A 13,286-nucleotide genomic window follows, 5' to 3' on the forward strand; every position below is an offset into this window, starting at 1 on the left:
CATTTGAAATAATGCATATGTTTTCACAAAGTACATAATTTTCTTGATATACTACAAACAAAAGCATCGATGAAAAAAATAAAAATAAAAAAATACTTTTTTCCTGGCTGTTAAGGGAGTACACTACTTTGTATATTTCACAACCATTTTTCCCCAAAAAAAATTACCTGACACTTTATCAGATGACTGTATACAGGGTGTTCTCAAAGTTGAGTCATTTAGTTTAACGGCTGGTAGAACTCGTAAAAAAAGTCGATTTACCAAGTCGTTTATATAAAAGTTGGCAGAAGAGTTATAAAAATTCTGTTCTACAAAAATTGTTCAAAATTGTTACCATTTGTTTACCATTTATGTTTTTACAATGCAGCGGTCGTAAATGACAACATATCAGGTTTGTATTATGAAGTTCTTAAATTTCAATTTTTTAAAATAATTGCTTTATTTGGCAACTTTTATATAAACCATTCTTGGTAAATCGACGTTTATTTTACGAGTTCTACCAGCTTTTAAAATAAATTACTCATCTTTGAGAAAACCCGATATACTGGGTGTCCAGGAATGGATTTCCCTTTTTAAACTCGAATAACTTGGCAACAGTGTAACGTAACGAGGTCAAGTTAGCATCGTTTGATAGTGGCTCGATGCGCATTATTTAGCAACAATGGAGTGTTGGGCTGGTGTGCATCGTGCGTTCATTGAGGCATATGTCAAGAGTAATGATTCCTACACAATTGCATGGCGAAGACTTTGTACTCATTTTAATATTAGGCTTGTGGAGGACGCACCAAGTAAAAATTTGGTCAAATCGTGGGTGAGGAAGTTTAGAGAAACAGCATCAGATATAAATGTGAAACCTCGTGATCGTCCAAGGACTGTAACTGCTCCTGAGAATGTTGAAACTGTATGTGCTGTGATACTTAGAAATCCAAACGGATAAATTCGTAAAACATCAGAAGTGATTAGAATGTGCTAATCATCTTTCCACACAATTTTAAGGAGATTTGAAGTTTTATCCCTACAAGATTCAAATAGTGCAAGAATTAAACCTAAAAGACTTTAGAAACCATCGTTCTTTCGCCGAACCATTTTTTTGCAAAAGACCAAATTAACAACATTCTGTTCAGTGATGAAGCGCACTTTCACCTTTCAGGTGCAGTTAATAAACAAAATTGTCGCTATTGGGCACCGGAAAATTCAAAGAAAAAACACGAAACTCCCTTATATAGTCCAAAGGTAACTATGTGGTGTGCTATGTCGGCTTCAAAAATTATTGGCCCGTATTTTGAGAATCGACCCGGCGTAGCCCAGACTGTAAATAGTGATCGTTATTGTGCGATGCTTCGGACGTTTTTGGTACCTCAGCTGGAAGAATTTGATGGCTTTAATCAGGATACATGGTTTCAGCAAGATAGACTTCCGCACATACAGCCTGGGCGTCTATGGAAGTCGTTCGAGAATTATTCCTGGAAAAGGTCATCTCTCGCTTTGGAGATCTACACTGGCCAGCGAGGTCTCCCGATCTCACCCCACTGGACTTCTTTTTTGTGGGGATATCTCAAAAGTTAAGTTTATGTTAATAGACTCTAGGACTTTGGAAGCATTAAAACCAGAAATACGGGAAGAAATAAATGGAATTCTATCTGCAATATGTTTAGCAGTTTTTAACCACATGAAGACGGTACTGTAAGAGTGTTTTGACCGAAATGGAAGACACCTGGTCAGTATAATTTTTAAAACATAAAATCCGCCTATATTGTGTGTATTTTTGCATCAATAAATTTTAAAACTTCAAGACAATTTTTTATTAGCCTTTTAAAAGGGAAATTCATTCCTGGACACCTAGTAATTTGTTGTAAATATTTATTACCAATTAGAAGCAAATTTCAACTTAGGACTGTCGAGAGCTACTCGAGCTTCAGGTTTTTGTATGAGAGGTAGATTAATCACTATACAGGGTGTCGCACTTAAAAGAAATACAAACCTGCAGCTTTTTTATTTTTTGGCCGATTTTTTTTAGAATGTAGGATAAAAAAACTGAACTGAAATGCTGCTGTTTTTATGGAAGCAATACAAGGCCAACTAGCACGTGTTGTTTTTGACAAAACAACTAATTGGTATTAGCAATATTTTTTCCAAAACACAGATTACGTATTCTCGTTCAGCATCCCTTAAAACATCTTATCACCAAGTTTCATCAAATTCGATCGGCCAAAAAATAAAGAAGTTACAGGCTTGTATTACATTCCACGACATCATGGAGTGCTAGCCTGAAGATGTATCGATTTTGATGAAACTTGATGGTAGGACGTTTTAAGGGATGCTGAATGAGAATACGTAATCTGCTTTTTAGAAAAAAAATCGCTAGTACCAATTAACTGTTTTGTTGTCAAGAAAACGCGTCCTAGTAGGCCGTGAATTGCATTAATAAACACAGCAGTATCACAGTTAAATAGTTTTTTACCCTACATTCCCATATAAAAATTTTGAAATCGGCCAAAAAGTAAAGAAGTTACAGGCTTGTATCACATTTAAGCGTGACACCCTGTATAAATTCCGTTTATAAATTGTCACAATCCACAAAATTATCGACAAATTTAAGCATTTGGAAAAAGTCTAGGCAAGGTACCTTTAAAATTATCAACAAATTTAAAATTGCATTCGGTAGTCTCAAAATCTAGTCAACACTGTAGAATTTTTTAATTTTTTTTCCATTTCCGAGGTCTCGGTATCATTAAACCTAATTCGCATAATTGAGATGAAATAATTTCTAGATGTAAAAGGTTTTTGTAAGGCTGAGGCGAATTGAATAAATTTTTTAAGCGGAGCCACTTGCGGCGACGGCACTTGTAACGTATTATTTGAACGTGCGCCCGACCCCTAGGTCATATTACACAAGTATCAACTTACATACCAAAACGAGTAATCCTAAATTAACACCAAAATAAATTATGTTAAAAATCACTTATAACATACAACAGTGAAAATGGATAATAAAAGATCTATTTTAAATAACTTATAATTTTCCTGTTAAAATTCTAGGACTTTTATATCGAGACTAACAATATAATTATAACTATTTTATTGAAAAACCTGGTTTAATACACAAATTACAGGGGTGAATAGGATATAAATAAAATTATAATTATTAGGATCGATATAATAACAAATTACTAATAAAAATACATTTTACAAATAAAATGTAATAGTAAAATTCCAAATATACAAAGTCCGTTCAGCTACTTAAACAAAAAAAAATATATACACATGCTGCAACCTGATATAAAATCTCCTAGCCACCAGATTTTTCAATATATGTATATATCGTTTACTTTTTTGCTGATTACATAAGAACCTCCGACATTGGCATGGTAAAAATTAACGTAATAAAAACAAGGGGCATTAACATACAAAATGCCTTCTACAAACAATTAATCAAGTTCTGTACAACGCACGTATATTATTAATAATCTATAGTACAGCTGTCCTCTCTCACACAAAATCGCTTACTAAATATATTGGGGGAGTCAGGTCGAGGCGCTGACACGACCGACTGGCCGACCAGGAGGGGGATTAACTAACTAAGCGATGCCAGAGGCGGCTGCTTGCAGAGGGGTTGACGTCGCATCGCTCGGCTCTGCCGTACCCGAAGATGTAGCTCCATCTGGGGGGCTGCTGCTGGCTTCCTGGACACCTCGGGGCAACAGTACGCTGTTTAGAGAGGGCTGGATACTTAATTCTGAAAATAGAGTCATAAAAACACTCTTCTCTCGATAAAAAAAGCATACAATCTTATAGATTAGTCAGGAATGCTATGGATGCACAAATCTGTAGACCAATATTTGAATACAAAGTTACAAATTAAAATTTTGCTGAAATTAGAAAAATTTATATGAATACTCGATAGGGTCCAAAATTTCTTCAAAATTTGAATTTTTTTTCGCTATTTTATCATTTTTTTAGGTAGAAAAAAATCTCCATTCTGAAAATTTCGAATCGATATTTTAATTTCTACAGGTCACTCATAATTATTTTAACTTTCAAAGTAGTGGACTTATGTTTTCGAGTGACCTAAAAGTGAATAAATATCAACGAACTACTAATTTTTTTTTATTGAATTTGATGAACAAAAGAATAGAAATAAATCACGAGACACGTAAATTTAAAAAAATTAAAATTATAAATATTTGATACTCACTGTGCGGTAGTAAATTTTACCTCGAGAAATTTTTTAAGTGTCTTGTGATTTATTTCTATTCTTTTGTTCATCAAATTCAATAATAAAAATTATTAATTCGTTGATATTTATTTTTAGAGGTCGTTGAAAATCATTTTAGGTACCTACACTACTTTTAAAGTTAAAATAATTATGAGTGTGACCTTTAGAAATTAAAATATCGATTTGAAATTTTCAGAATCGCGATTTTTTTCAACCTAGAAAATGATAAAATAACGAGAAAAAAATTAAAAAAAATTCAATTTTTGACGATTTTGGAATTTTTAAAAATCTTGGGCGGCCTCTAAAAAAATTTTTTTTGAGCTGATTTTTTGAGGGGGCTCTTAAAACATGATAAATTAACATATTTTCACAAGAAACACGAAAAAAAAATTGTTTTTTTTGGGCCACCCTAATACACAAACAATTCATTAATAATTGCATTTTAGTAGCAATAACCAGCATTTTACCTTGCATAATCAGTTTCCAAATACTTGAACAGGGTTTATAGTTCAAAAGTAATAAAGAATTCCCTGACTTTTCCAGGTTTTCCTTGACTTATAAAAAAAAAATCCAGGTCACTTGTACTTCATTTTTACATACTAATAATTGGTATAATCTTTTTTATACCCAAAGAACCTCTTATAAAGATACCAAAACCACAATGAAGCCAGAGCCGGCTTTCATAAAATTTCCAGTTGCAAACATCAAATTCCCTGACTTTCATGAACATTTTTAAAATTCCCCGACTATTCCGTTTTTTATGAATAAATTCCCTGTCTCTTCCTGGCATTGCCGGTTTTCCCAGCCCCTACAAACTCTGTTGAAGTCACTACAGTTTTCACAAATTGCAATTGAATGCAGAGTCCATAATATCTCTAGATTAGATATAAAATATAAGTCATTTAATATAAAATTTGATCCTATTTAATTTAGTTAATTTAAAGCTTAAATGTTCTATTATGTCATAGAACATTAGAATTATTTTTTTTTGCTTTAATATTTGCATAAAATTTCTAGAGAACGTTTCTATTTAAAATCTAACTTTAGCATTCCCTAAAAAGAAAATTTTTGTTCTATAAAGCATAGAATAGTCCCGTCGCATCGCGGTCCATGCTAGTAAAATATTTTAGTTTTATGGAATAGTCATGTTTTTTTTTTAATCTTAACGTTACTAAATGAAAAACTAAGAAAACTACCTAAGAAACCTGTTAACGAGCTGTAAGATGCCAATCTCAGCCCGTTATTTTAATACTGGGATTTTTGGGACCAAGGTTAACATAAATGTTAAATTTTAATTATTATTTATTAAATTTGAAGGTAAAACGAAATACTCATAAAAAATAATACCATTGAAAAACTCGATTTATTTTATTCTTTGAGCTTATATTAGGACTTTTAATCCTAAAATTTTCGTGATAAGGGTTTTTTTAAAGGGACTCCCCCAGATTGGCACCCCTAACAAGCATCTAACGGAGTGGCATTCATATTGGCAATTTCTACGCTCCATAAGAGATACAACTACGTTCTATTCTGCATTTACTAATATGTAGAAATTCAAATTATAATTTTACTCGTTATATTTAATCTACGACCATATTATTTCTACTCATATTAATTTTAAACGTATGTACTTTAGTTTTCTGATATAGTTAATTAAAAAGTTGGAAAATTCTGTTGTTAGTTTGACGCCAACTGCTTTGATGTTTTAAATTAAGCAAGTCATTGTTTTTACATAGCAACAGACAAACAAAGAAGCTATAAAGTGTAATAGAGCTCGTGGGCTATAATGTGCATTTTTATGTTCGGTCCTCTATAATCGTAACGTACAAGTTTATTTCATTACACGTAATTGTAATGATTTATATCAGATACACAATTAATTTTCTTGTGAAAGTTGTTACACAAATAATAAAACCACGTTTCAAATGAAAAAAGTTTTCAAAAAGTATATTTTGCCTTATTTGAAAACTTTGTTCCAATAATGTTTTGTTAAATATAAAATTTGGAATATTTACCGTGTTCTGTGAAATTAAATAAAGGTGGTAATTCATTTCCATTGGGTAGGCGGGTGTTGGGCTCCCTCAACTCGTTGAAGAATGGGTGTGCACAAGCCTGCAAGGGGCTGATCCGTGACGACGGAGTGTACTCCAGTAGTCGGGCCACCAGCTCGATTGCCTCGGGTGGCGTTCTCGCCCGGAACACCTGCAACAGAGCACACGCCTGCATTGAACACTACAAAAGGAAAATTTAAAGGAAATAAGGCAGAAAATATAATGTTTAGAATAGTTAAAAATAGCGTACGCTACATCAAAGCATTTGATAAAAATTTCACTATGTAGAAGAATATATGATGATTTTAAATATATGCATATTGAAAAAATGCTTTTGTAATTTTTCACAAAAATATTTTTTCACAGTTGCACTTAAATTTTACCTAGGGTTCTACTTTTTCGCTTTAATATAGTAAAACTACTTTACACAGGATGTCCTGAATTGTATAAACCAAATTTTACCCTTGAAAAAAGGAAAAATTAATTGATCTCCGATATACAGGGTGATTAAATTGAAGTTCCTAAAAATAGTTCTTTGAATATATTGAAAATACCTAAAAATAAACAAATAGAATTTCTATTTAACTTTTTGTCCTATAAGGCTAGATTTTAACCAGAATCACTTACAGGCGGGTAAAACTAGAGAACCTAGATAAAATTTTAACAGATAAATAATAAAAAATTACTGCAGCATATTGAAAATGGTTTACACCGATCGTTTGCATACAGTGAGCTCGTTTTATTTGTCTCGGCGTTTGCCACAAGCGAACCTGATGAAATTAACTTGATAGATGAAATGACAATGTCCTTAAATTAGCGACAACAAATAAGAAGCAAAGCGGCAAGCAAGACTGGTATATTGTGTCAGTAAAAATGAGGGCTGCCATCAACTACACTTACGCGTATCTTTTGGTGATTGGTGCTATCAAACGGCATCGACATTCTTGTCAGCATGAACTGTGAACAGACGTTTGGCGTCACTCTATGCTCGACATTAACAATTCTTATAAGAGCATCATCAGTGAGGGTTAGTGGGTTAATTCTATAGTACACAAACAGTGTTTACATTGTTTAGACAGAAGTAACGTCTGGTTGTTCATTTTTTTTTTTTTAGTTGGTAGCCGACCCTCACATTTACCAAGGAAAAATTCGTGTGATGCTTTTAAGTTAGTAAAAAGCAGAAAAGGTGGAAGCTGGACATGAAATTGTGAAAGCAGCATGCAAGTTATTGAATTATTTAATCTTTTTGTAAAATAGACTTATTTTTTTGTGTTTACCAACAAAGTGGTGTAAGTTCTATTACTTTAAGAATAAATTATACAAATTTGATTATGAATTCTCAAAATCATCAAATATCACAAAATTTTTTCAAATAATTTAATTAAGCAACAATAAATATTTTTAGCATATAGCATATTGCAAATCAGTGATATGCTAAATATCTCTTCGACATAAGTAAAATATTTTCAAGCACTTTCATGTTTCATTTTTTGGACCACTTTGTATAATTTGAAACCAGTTATTAATAATTATTCCACATACAGATAAAGACACATAAAACAACAATAGGGATTAACGAATAATTAGATAAAAAGCAGATCGAATGGATACAAAGTAATTTCCAACATAAATTACTTGAATGAAATGCAATTTTAATTTTAATCGACTTGTGAAGATAATTATTAATTTATCAACTTTCAAATTATTCAAACACTCAACATAGCAATCACTATTAGAGAGAAAATAGAAACCAATTTACCTGTTGCCATGGATGCGATTTGATTTGGGGAAATTTGAATTCGGTGTAGTTAGGGTTCATCTCCTTGATCTGCTCCTTGGTAGGCGTGCCCAGTACCTTGATAATTTCAACTAGTTGATCTACCCCAGAGTCCCCGGGGAAGATTGGCTGGCCCAGCAGCAGCTCGGCCAGCACACAGCCTGCACTCCATACGTCGATCTTAGTGGTATAATCGATTGCTCCAAATATGAGCTCTGGGGCTCTGTAGTAGCGACTGCATATATACGACACGTTGGGCTCTCCCTTTACTAGGTGCTTCGCACTACCAAAGTCACATAACTTAAGCACACCCGTGTCAGGGTCTAAAAGCAGGTTCTGCGGTTTTATGTCTCGGTGACATATGCCTAATGAGTGAATGTATGCTAGTGACCTGAATAGTTGGTACATATATAACTGGAACAAATAAATTTATTAAGAATCTAGATTTCAAAATTAAATGAAGTTTTAAAAAGGACGATTTTAGATATTTTTGCAAATAAAAATTAACTATAATTATGATAATTGTAAAACGTAACTTACGAGGTAATTAATTATACAGAGTATTCTCAAAGTTGAGTCATTTATTTTTAACAGGTGGTAGAACTCATAAAAAAAGTCGATTTACCAAAAATCGTTTATACAAAAGTTGTCAAATAAAGCAATTATTAACAATTATTTTAAAAAACTGAAATTTAAAAACTTTATAATACAACCCTGACTTATTGTCATTTTCGACCACTCCGTTGTAAAAACATAAATTGTTTGTTTACTACTGATACTGGGTATGTCTTTTTTTGTAGTTGCACGGTTTTGAGTATGCTTTTCGATTTGACAGTGCTAAATAATTCCTACAGCAGTGCGTGATGATATTTTGTGCAATAAATGGCCATGTTCATGAAAACAATGAACTAGAGGACATAATATTAATTTACGGGGAGTGTCAACCAAATGCAGCCGCAGAATGTCGCTTGTACGCGGAAAAGTTTCCTTTACGAAATCATCCGGCTCCGCGGATGTTTGGAAATTTAGTTACAAGACTCAACGACACAGAGTATATATTTAAAGAAACAACGAGGAGGTCATGCTGGAAGACCTACTCCACGCGAAATGGTGGAGATCGAGGAAGAAATTTTAGAAATTGTCGAAAATGACCCAACAACGAGCACTAGGTACATGTTAGTAAACAAACGATCTATCTTTCAACGTACTCAAAACCGTGCAACTACAAAAAAAAGACAAAAACTGTTGAACCGATTGAGTTCCCCCTTGGTACAAATGTTGATAACATTATTACCTTCTATATGATGGAAATTGAATATCCTATTAAAGAACACCTACAGTCTGATGAATGTAAAATTAATATTTCTTAGCTTAAAACAAATTCCTCAAAATTGACTCATTTTCTTCCGTCTAATCGTATATATGTTCCGTTAATTTAATCCTGAGCCTCATTAATAGGGTTGCCAACTGTCCCGATTTTTGGCAATTTTTTTTCAAATACCGCTTAACCCCTAGGAACACACCAAATGTCCCAATTTCAAAAGATTATTGCATTATTTGCGATATCACTACTGTAAAAATTTTAAGGTTAACCTGCTGAATTATTTAAGGGGTTACAACGCTGCAACGGTCTAAAAAAAGTGTTTTTGACAATTTTTTTTATAATAGAAGGAAAGATAATAGAAAAAAACTGTTTAAGTATGTTATTAGGGATGTATTTAAGTGTACAGAACTAGCGTAAATTTCAAGACGGAGCAAAAAAAAATTGTCTTTAATTTACATGAGTATAGCTAGACGTACCGGATTGTAAAAATATTGTTTTTTGTAAAATTGGCAAGTGTTTGAAGTTAAACGTTAAATTTTTGACCAAAAAAAGGGCAGTTATTTGTTTATAACAATTGTTTAAATTAACTTATCAAAAAATCCGTATGTGTTTCTCTTCAAAATGTTGTTAAAATTTCAAAAGAAAATATTGAAAATTGTTGGAGTTATGGTGCGTGAAAAAATAAAAAATTCAACTGTTTTAAATTTTGCTTGAATTGTACAGGCATACTCCCTAATGACATCCATGAGTGTATTAGAGAAGTTATAAATCAATAGGTAAGAATGGTACGTGGTACCTTCCGAGCAAGTATGTTCATAGTGCAGGTAGCCGTATGAGAGGCGCCCCACGCTTCAGGAAAAGCGCAAAATTAAACAAAAAAAATATTTCTCATGTATAAAACCTTTTACCTCATATTCTAGAAGGTTCAAACTACCATTTAAGCAGAAAAAAAAAACGATGTTTTGAAAATTCTAGTGGTGTAACCCCTTAAAAAATTTCAAAGCTAACAAAATGTTGTACATATAGTGCAAATACGATATATTCCAGTAAATTAGGAAGCATTGATAAAATAGGTTTAACACAATTTTTTCAAAAACTTGACCGCAAAATGAGATACAAAATTCTAACGAGTGCATTTATGGTATATTTTGTGAATAAAATGAGAAAATCAGATAAAGTTTTGTGCCCTTTTCTTTGTTACTTATGTCATTTGTGATTTTATAGTTTTATTTTGTCTTGTACATGATTTTTTATATTTTTACATATATCACATTTCTCTCTTAAGTCCCTGGATTGACCTTTATTTCTCTCTGACCATTCAGTCATTACCTGTTATTTACGACATAGGTGTATCGGTTGTTTATTATAAATTTTTGTGAAAAAATATTAGAATCCATCTTGTAATTTGTAATACAGTTTTAAATAAATAGACAAAAGTGAAAAAAATTTGAGAAAATTTGATAACTATGTCAAAAAATGAATCTAAACTAAAATTTGCTAACTTTGAAACCCATTAATATTAGTTATATAGTTAAAGAAATGGATACATTATTTGACCTTGAATTGTTATGTGTAGTATACAGAATTATCGTTTAATTATTGACAATAATCATGAAGAAATTGTAAGAATAGGACTGCCTCTAATTTTTCCATAACTTTTTAACAGATTCTGATTATTCAGATTCAGCCAACAATGTTCGCGATAAAAATTAATAAACTCCGTTTAAATTGGTCTTGATCCTATTGGCTTTACATGCCAATGCCATTTTACCGCCAACAACCAATCACCAACTAGAACCCTAGACAATGTCAATCCAGAGGACAGGACAAAGCTCACAAAATGTATCTAATTTTGTACTTAAGCCTGGTAGTTTGAATGGATATACGATATATTTTTATAAAAATAAAAATTGTTTTAATATGGAAGTAGCTTATTAACATTTTACGAAAGAGATAAAAAGCTAAAATCAGTAGCAATTATTTTTATTCTTTATAGGTTATAGTTAAGGAAATTAATTTCACTCACCTTTATAAAGCTGATAGGTATAGTTTGTTTTGACTTGCTATAGTGCCTTGCTACCTTATATACTGTTTCAGGGATGTATTCCAACACCAAATTCAGGTACACCTCATCCTTCTGCAAAAATAAAAGGACATAAAACACTACCAAATGAATTTTGACCCGTCACAGAAATTTTAGTTTGGTACAAAACAACAGTAATATATGGCTGTACTTCCAGATGATTTTTCAACTTTGATGACATACAGGTTAAAAAAGGATCAGATTATGAATTTATTAGAGATACTGCAATCGAAATATATCTAAGGTATGTAAGAACCATATTCGGTTAAAAAACTACATAGATGAAAAGCTAAAAAAAAATGTTTATGGTACTGTCTTTTTCTAATCGTACAAAAATTATTTAGTATATAGTAGCAGGTGCAGCAATCTAATAAATACTTTTCCCATATTTCTGAAGGTGTAAAAAAATTTGAAAGTTGAGATGTATGAAAGGAACGGAGTTTTCAAATGAGGTCGACATTTTCTTATTATTGGAGACACAGAGTCGGTTAAATTACCCAAAGCAATAGTATTCCAAAAAGGCAAGTGCACAATCTACACCATCTTTGGGATGCTGAAGGGCACTACGATAACAGCAGTTACCAACAGCAACATGTTAACAAAATTACATGAGGCAATGGACCAAGAACTTTCTGGTTTACCCCACAAAAAATATTATTCAAGATAACATACAACTCGTTATATCATTTAAATTTGATGAAACATTTTAACCAAGACAGGCAGTCCTCGAGTTACGTCGTTGTGTCGAACAATATTTTAACACCAGTCCTCAATCTAACGTCAATGGTTTCGAGATACATCATGGGCTATTTCACTTGTGCGGTCATCGGTGTTGCAAGCCTTTGGATATTTACAGAATGACATAAATATTTTTAAAGAACATGATCCAAATGTCGAAAGAAAATGTCAATAACAAAATTATTATGTTATGGTTCTTCCTATTTTTTCAATTATTGTGCAATAAGTATGTACCAAATACATGGTTTGTTTTATAAATAAAGTATGATTATTTAATATTAATATAGTTTTTTTTACATTATATGTTCTAATAAAACCTAACTTGATTAATTACACAAAGAATTATCAAAAATTTGATGATTAATAACACATTAATAGTGATTTCCTGGTAAACGGTTACATTTATGGGCTTGAACAAAGAGTACATAATTTTTTCTGATATTGTTTATCTTTTCAATAATGTTTAAACTGTGATGTCTAGCAAGAGAAAAAAGTTATGAACAAAACAAATTTTGAGTTCTAGGTAAAGTGCCCTCTAGCGGCGCATAATGAAACTTTTCTCTGATGGTCCAATAGAGCTTCATCTGCTTAGTGGGTGTGCCAAATGAGAGACTAATCAAACTTGAATTCAATAAGTTATTTAAATAGAAATATAAACTTACAATCGACAATTCGAAAAAAAATTTCATTACATACTGCTATTATTTTAATCCGTAGAATCACCTCCTGCAATTTCCTGACGGACTTTCAGAACACTCTGTATCTGTATACAGGCTGTTACAAATTCGCTTCTCACTACAGGGATCTCGAAAACGATAAACTAGCTTAAATGGGGGTAAAGTTGCGTAATCAGGGACCCAACATTATGCCTCTAAAAAATCAAGGCTAACATGATTAGTTTTCGAAATATTTGAAAAAAAAACGAAATTTTGGAAATCCATTTTTGTTTCATTTCAGCTGTGATATTGAAAAAAGAACACTTTCTCATGGCTACTTTTTGCCCTCTATCGAATGGCATAATAAATTTTTATATGTAACATTTCGTCTCCAGGACCAGCACCAACTTCGTTTTTTTTTAAAATGGCCCTAGAAATTTT

At 32.1% G+C, this 13,286-nt stretch overlaps 1 protein-coding gene across 10 annotated transcripts in view; it reads right to left on the bottom strand.

The window, feature by feature from the left end:
- Positions 1-287: 287 nt before the first annotated feature.
- LOC108911124 (protein kinase shaggy) overlaps positions 288-13,286 on the bottom strand; it is a 58,521-nt gene continuing 45,522 nt past the window's right edge. For 7 of the 10 annotated variants that reach the window (XM_018716037.1, XM_018716029.1, XM_018716023.1 and 4 more), the window contains 4 exons: positions 11,395-11,505; positions 8,027-8,458; positions 6,232-6,448; positions 288-3,736 (listed from right to left, as the gene is read on the bottom strand). In XM_018716037.1, the coding sequence (XP_018571553.1) occupies positions 3,579-3,736; positions 6,232-6,448; positions 8,027-8,458; positions 11,395-11,505 (918 nt within the window). In that variant the 3' untranslated portion in view covers positions 288-3,578. The remainder of the gene's footprint in view (positions 3,737-6,231; positions 6,449-8,026; positions 8,459-11,394; positions 11,506-13,286) is intronic. The other 3 variants (XM_018716046.1, XM_018715990.2, XM_018716006.2) reach the window with 1 other exon arrangement.

The sequence above is a fragment of the Anoplophora glabripennis genome, unplaced genomic scaffold (assembly GCF_000390285.2).
Source record: "Anoplophora glabripennis isolate ALB-LARVAE unplaced genomic scaffold, Agla_2.0 scaffold6, whole genome shotgun sequence".
Classification (NCBI taxonomy): Eukaryota; Metazoa; Arthropoda; class Insecta; order Coleoptera; family Cerambycidae; genus Anoplophora; species Anoplophora glabripennis.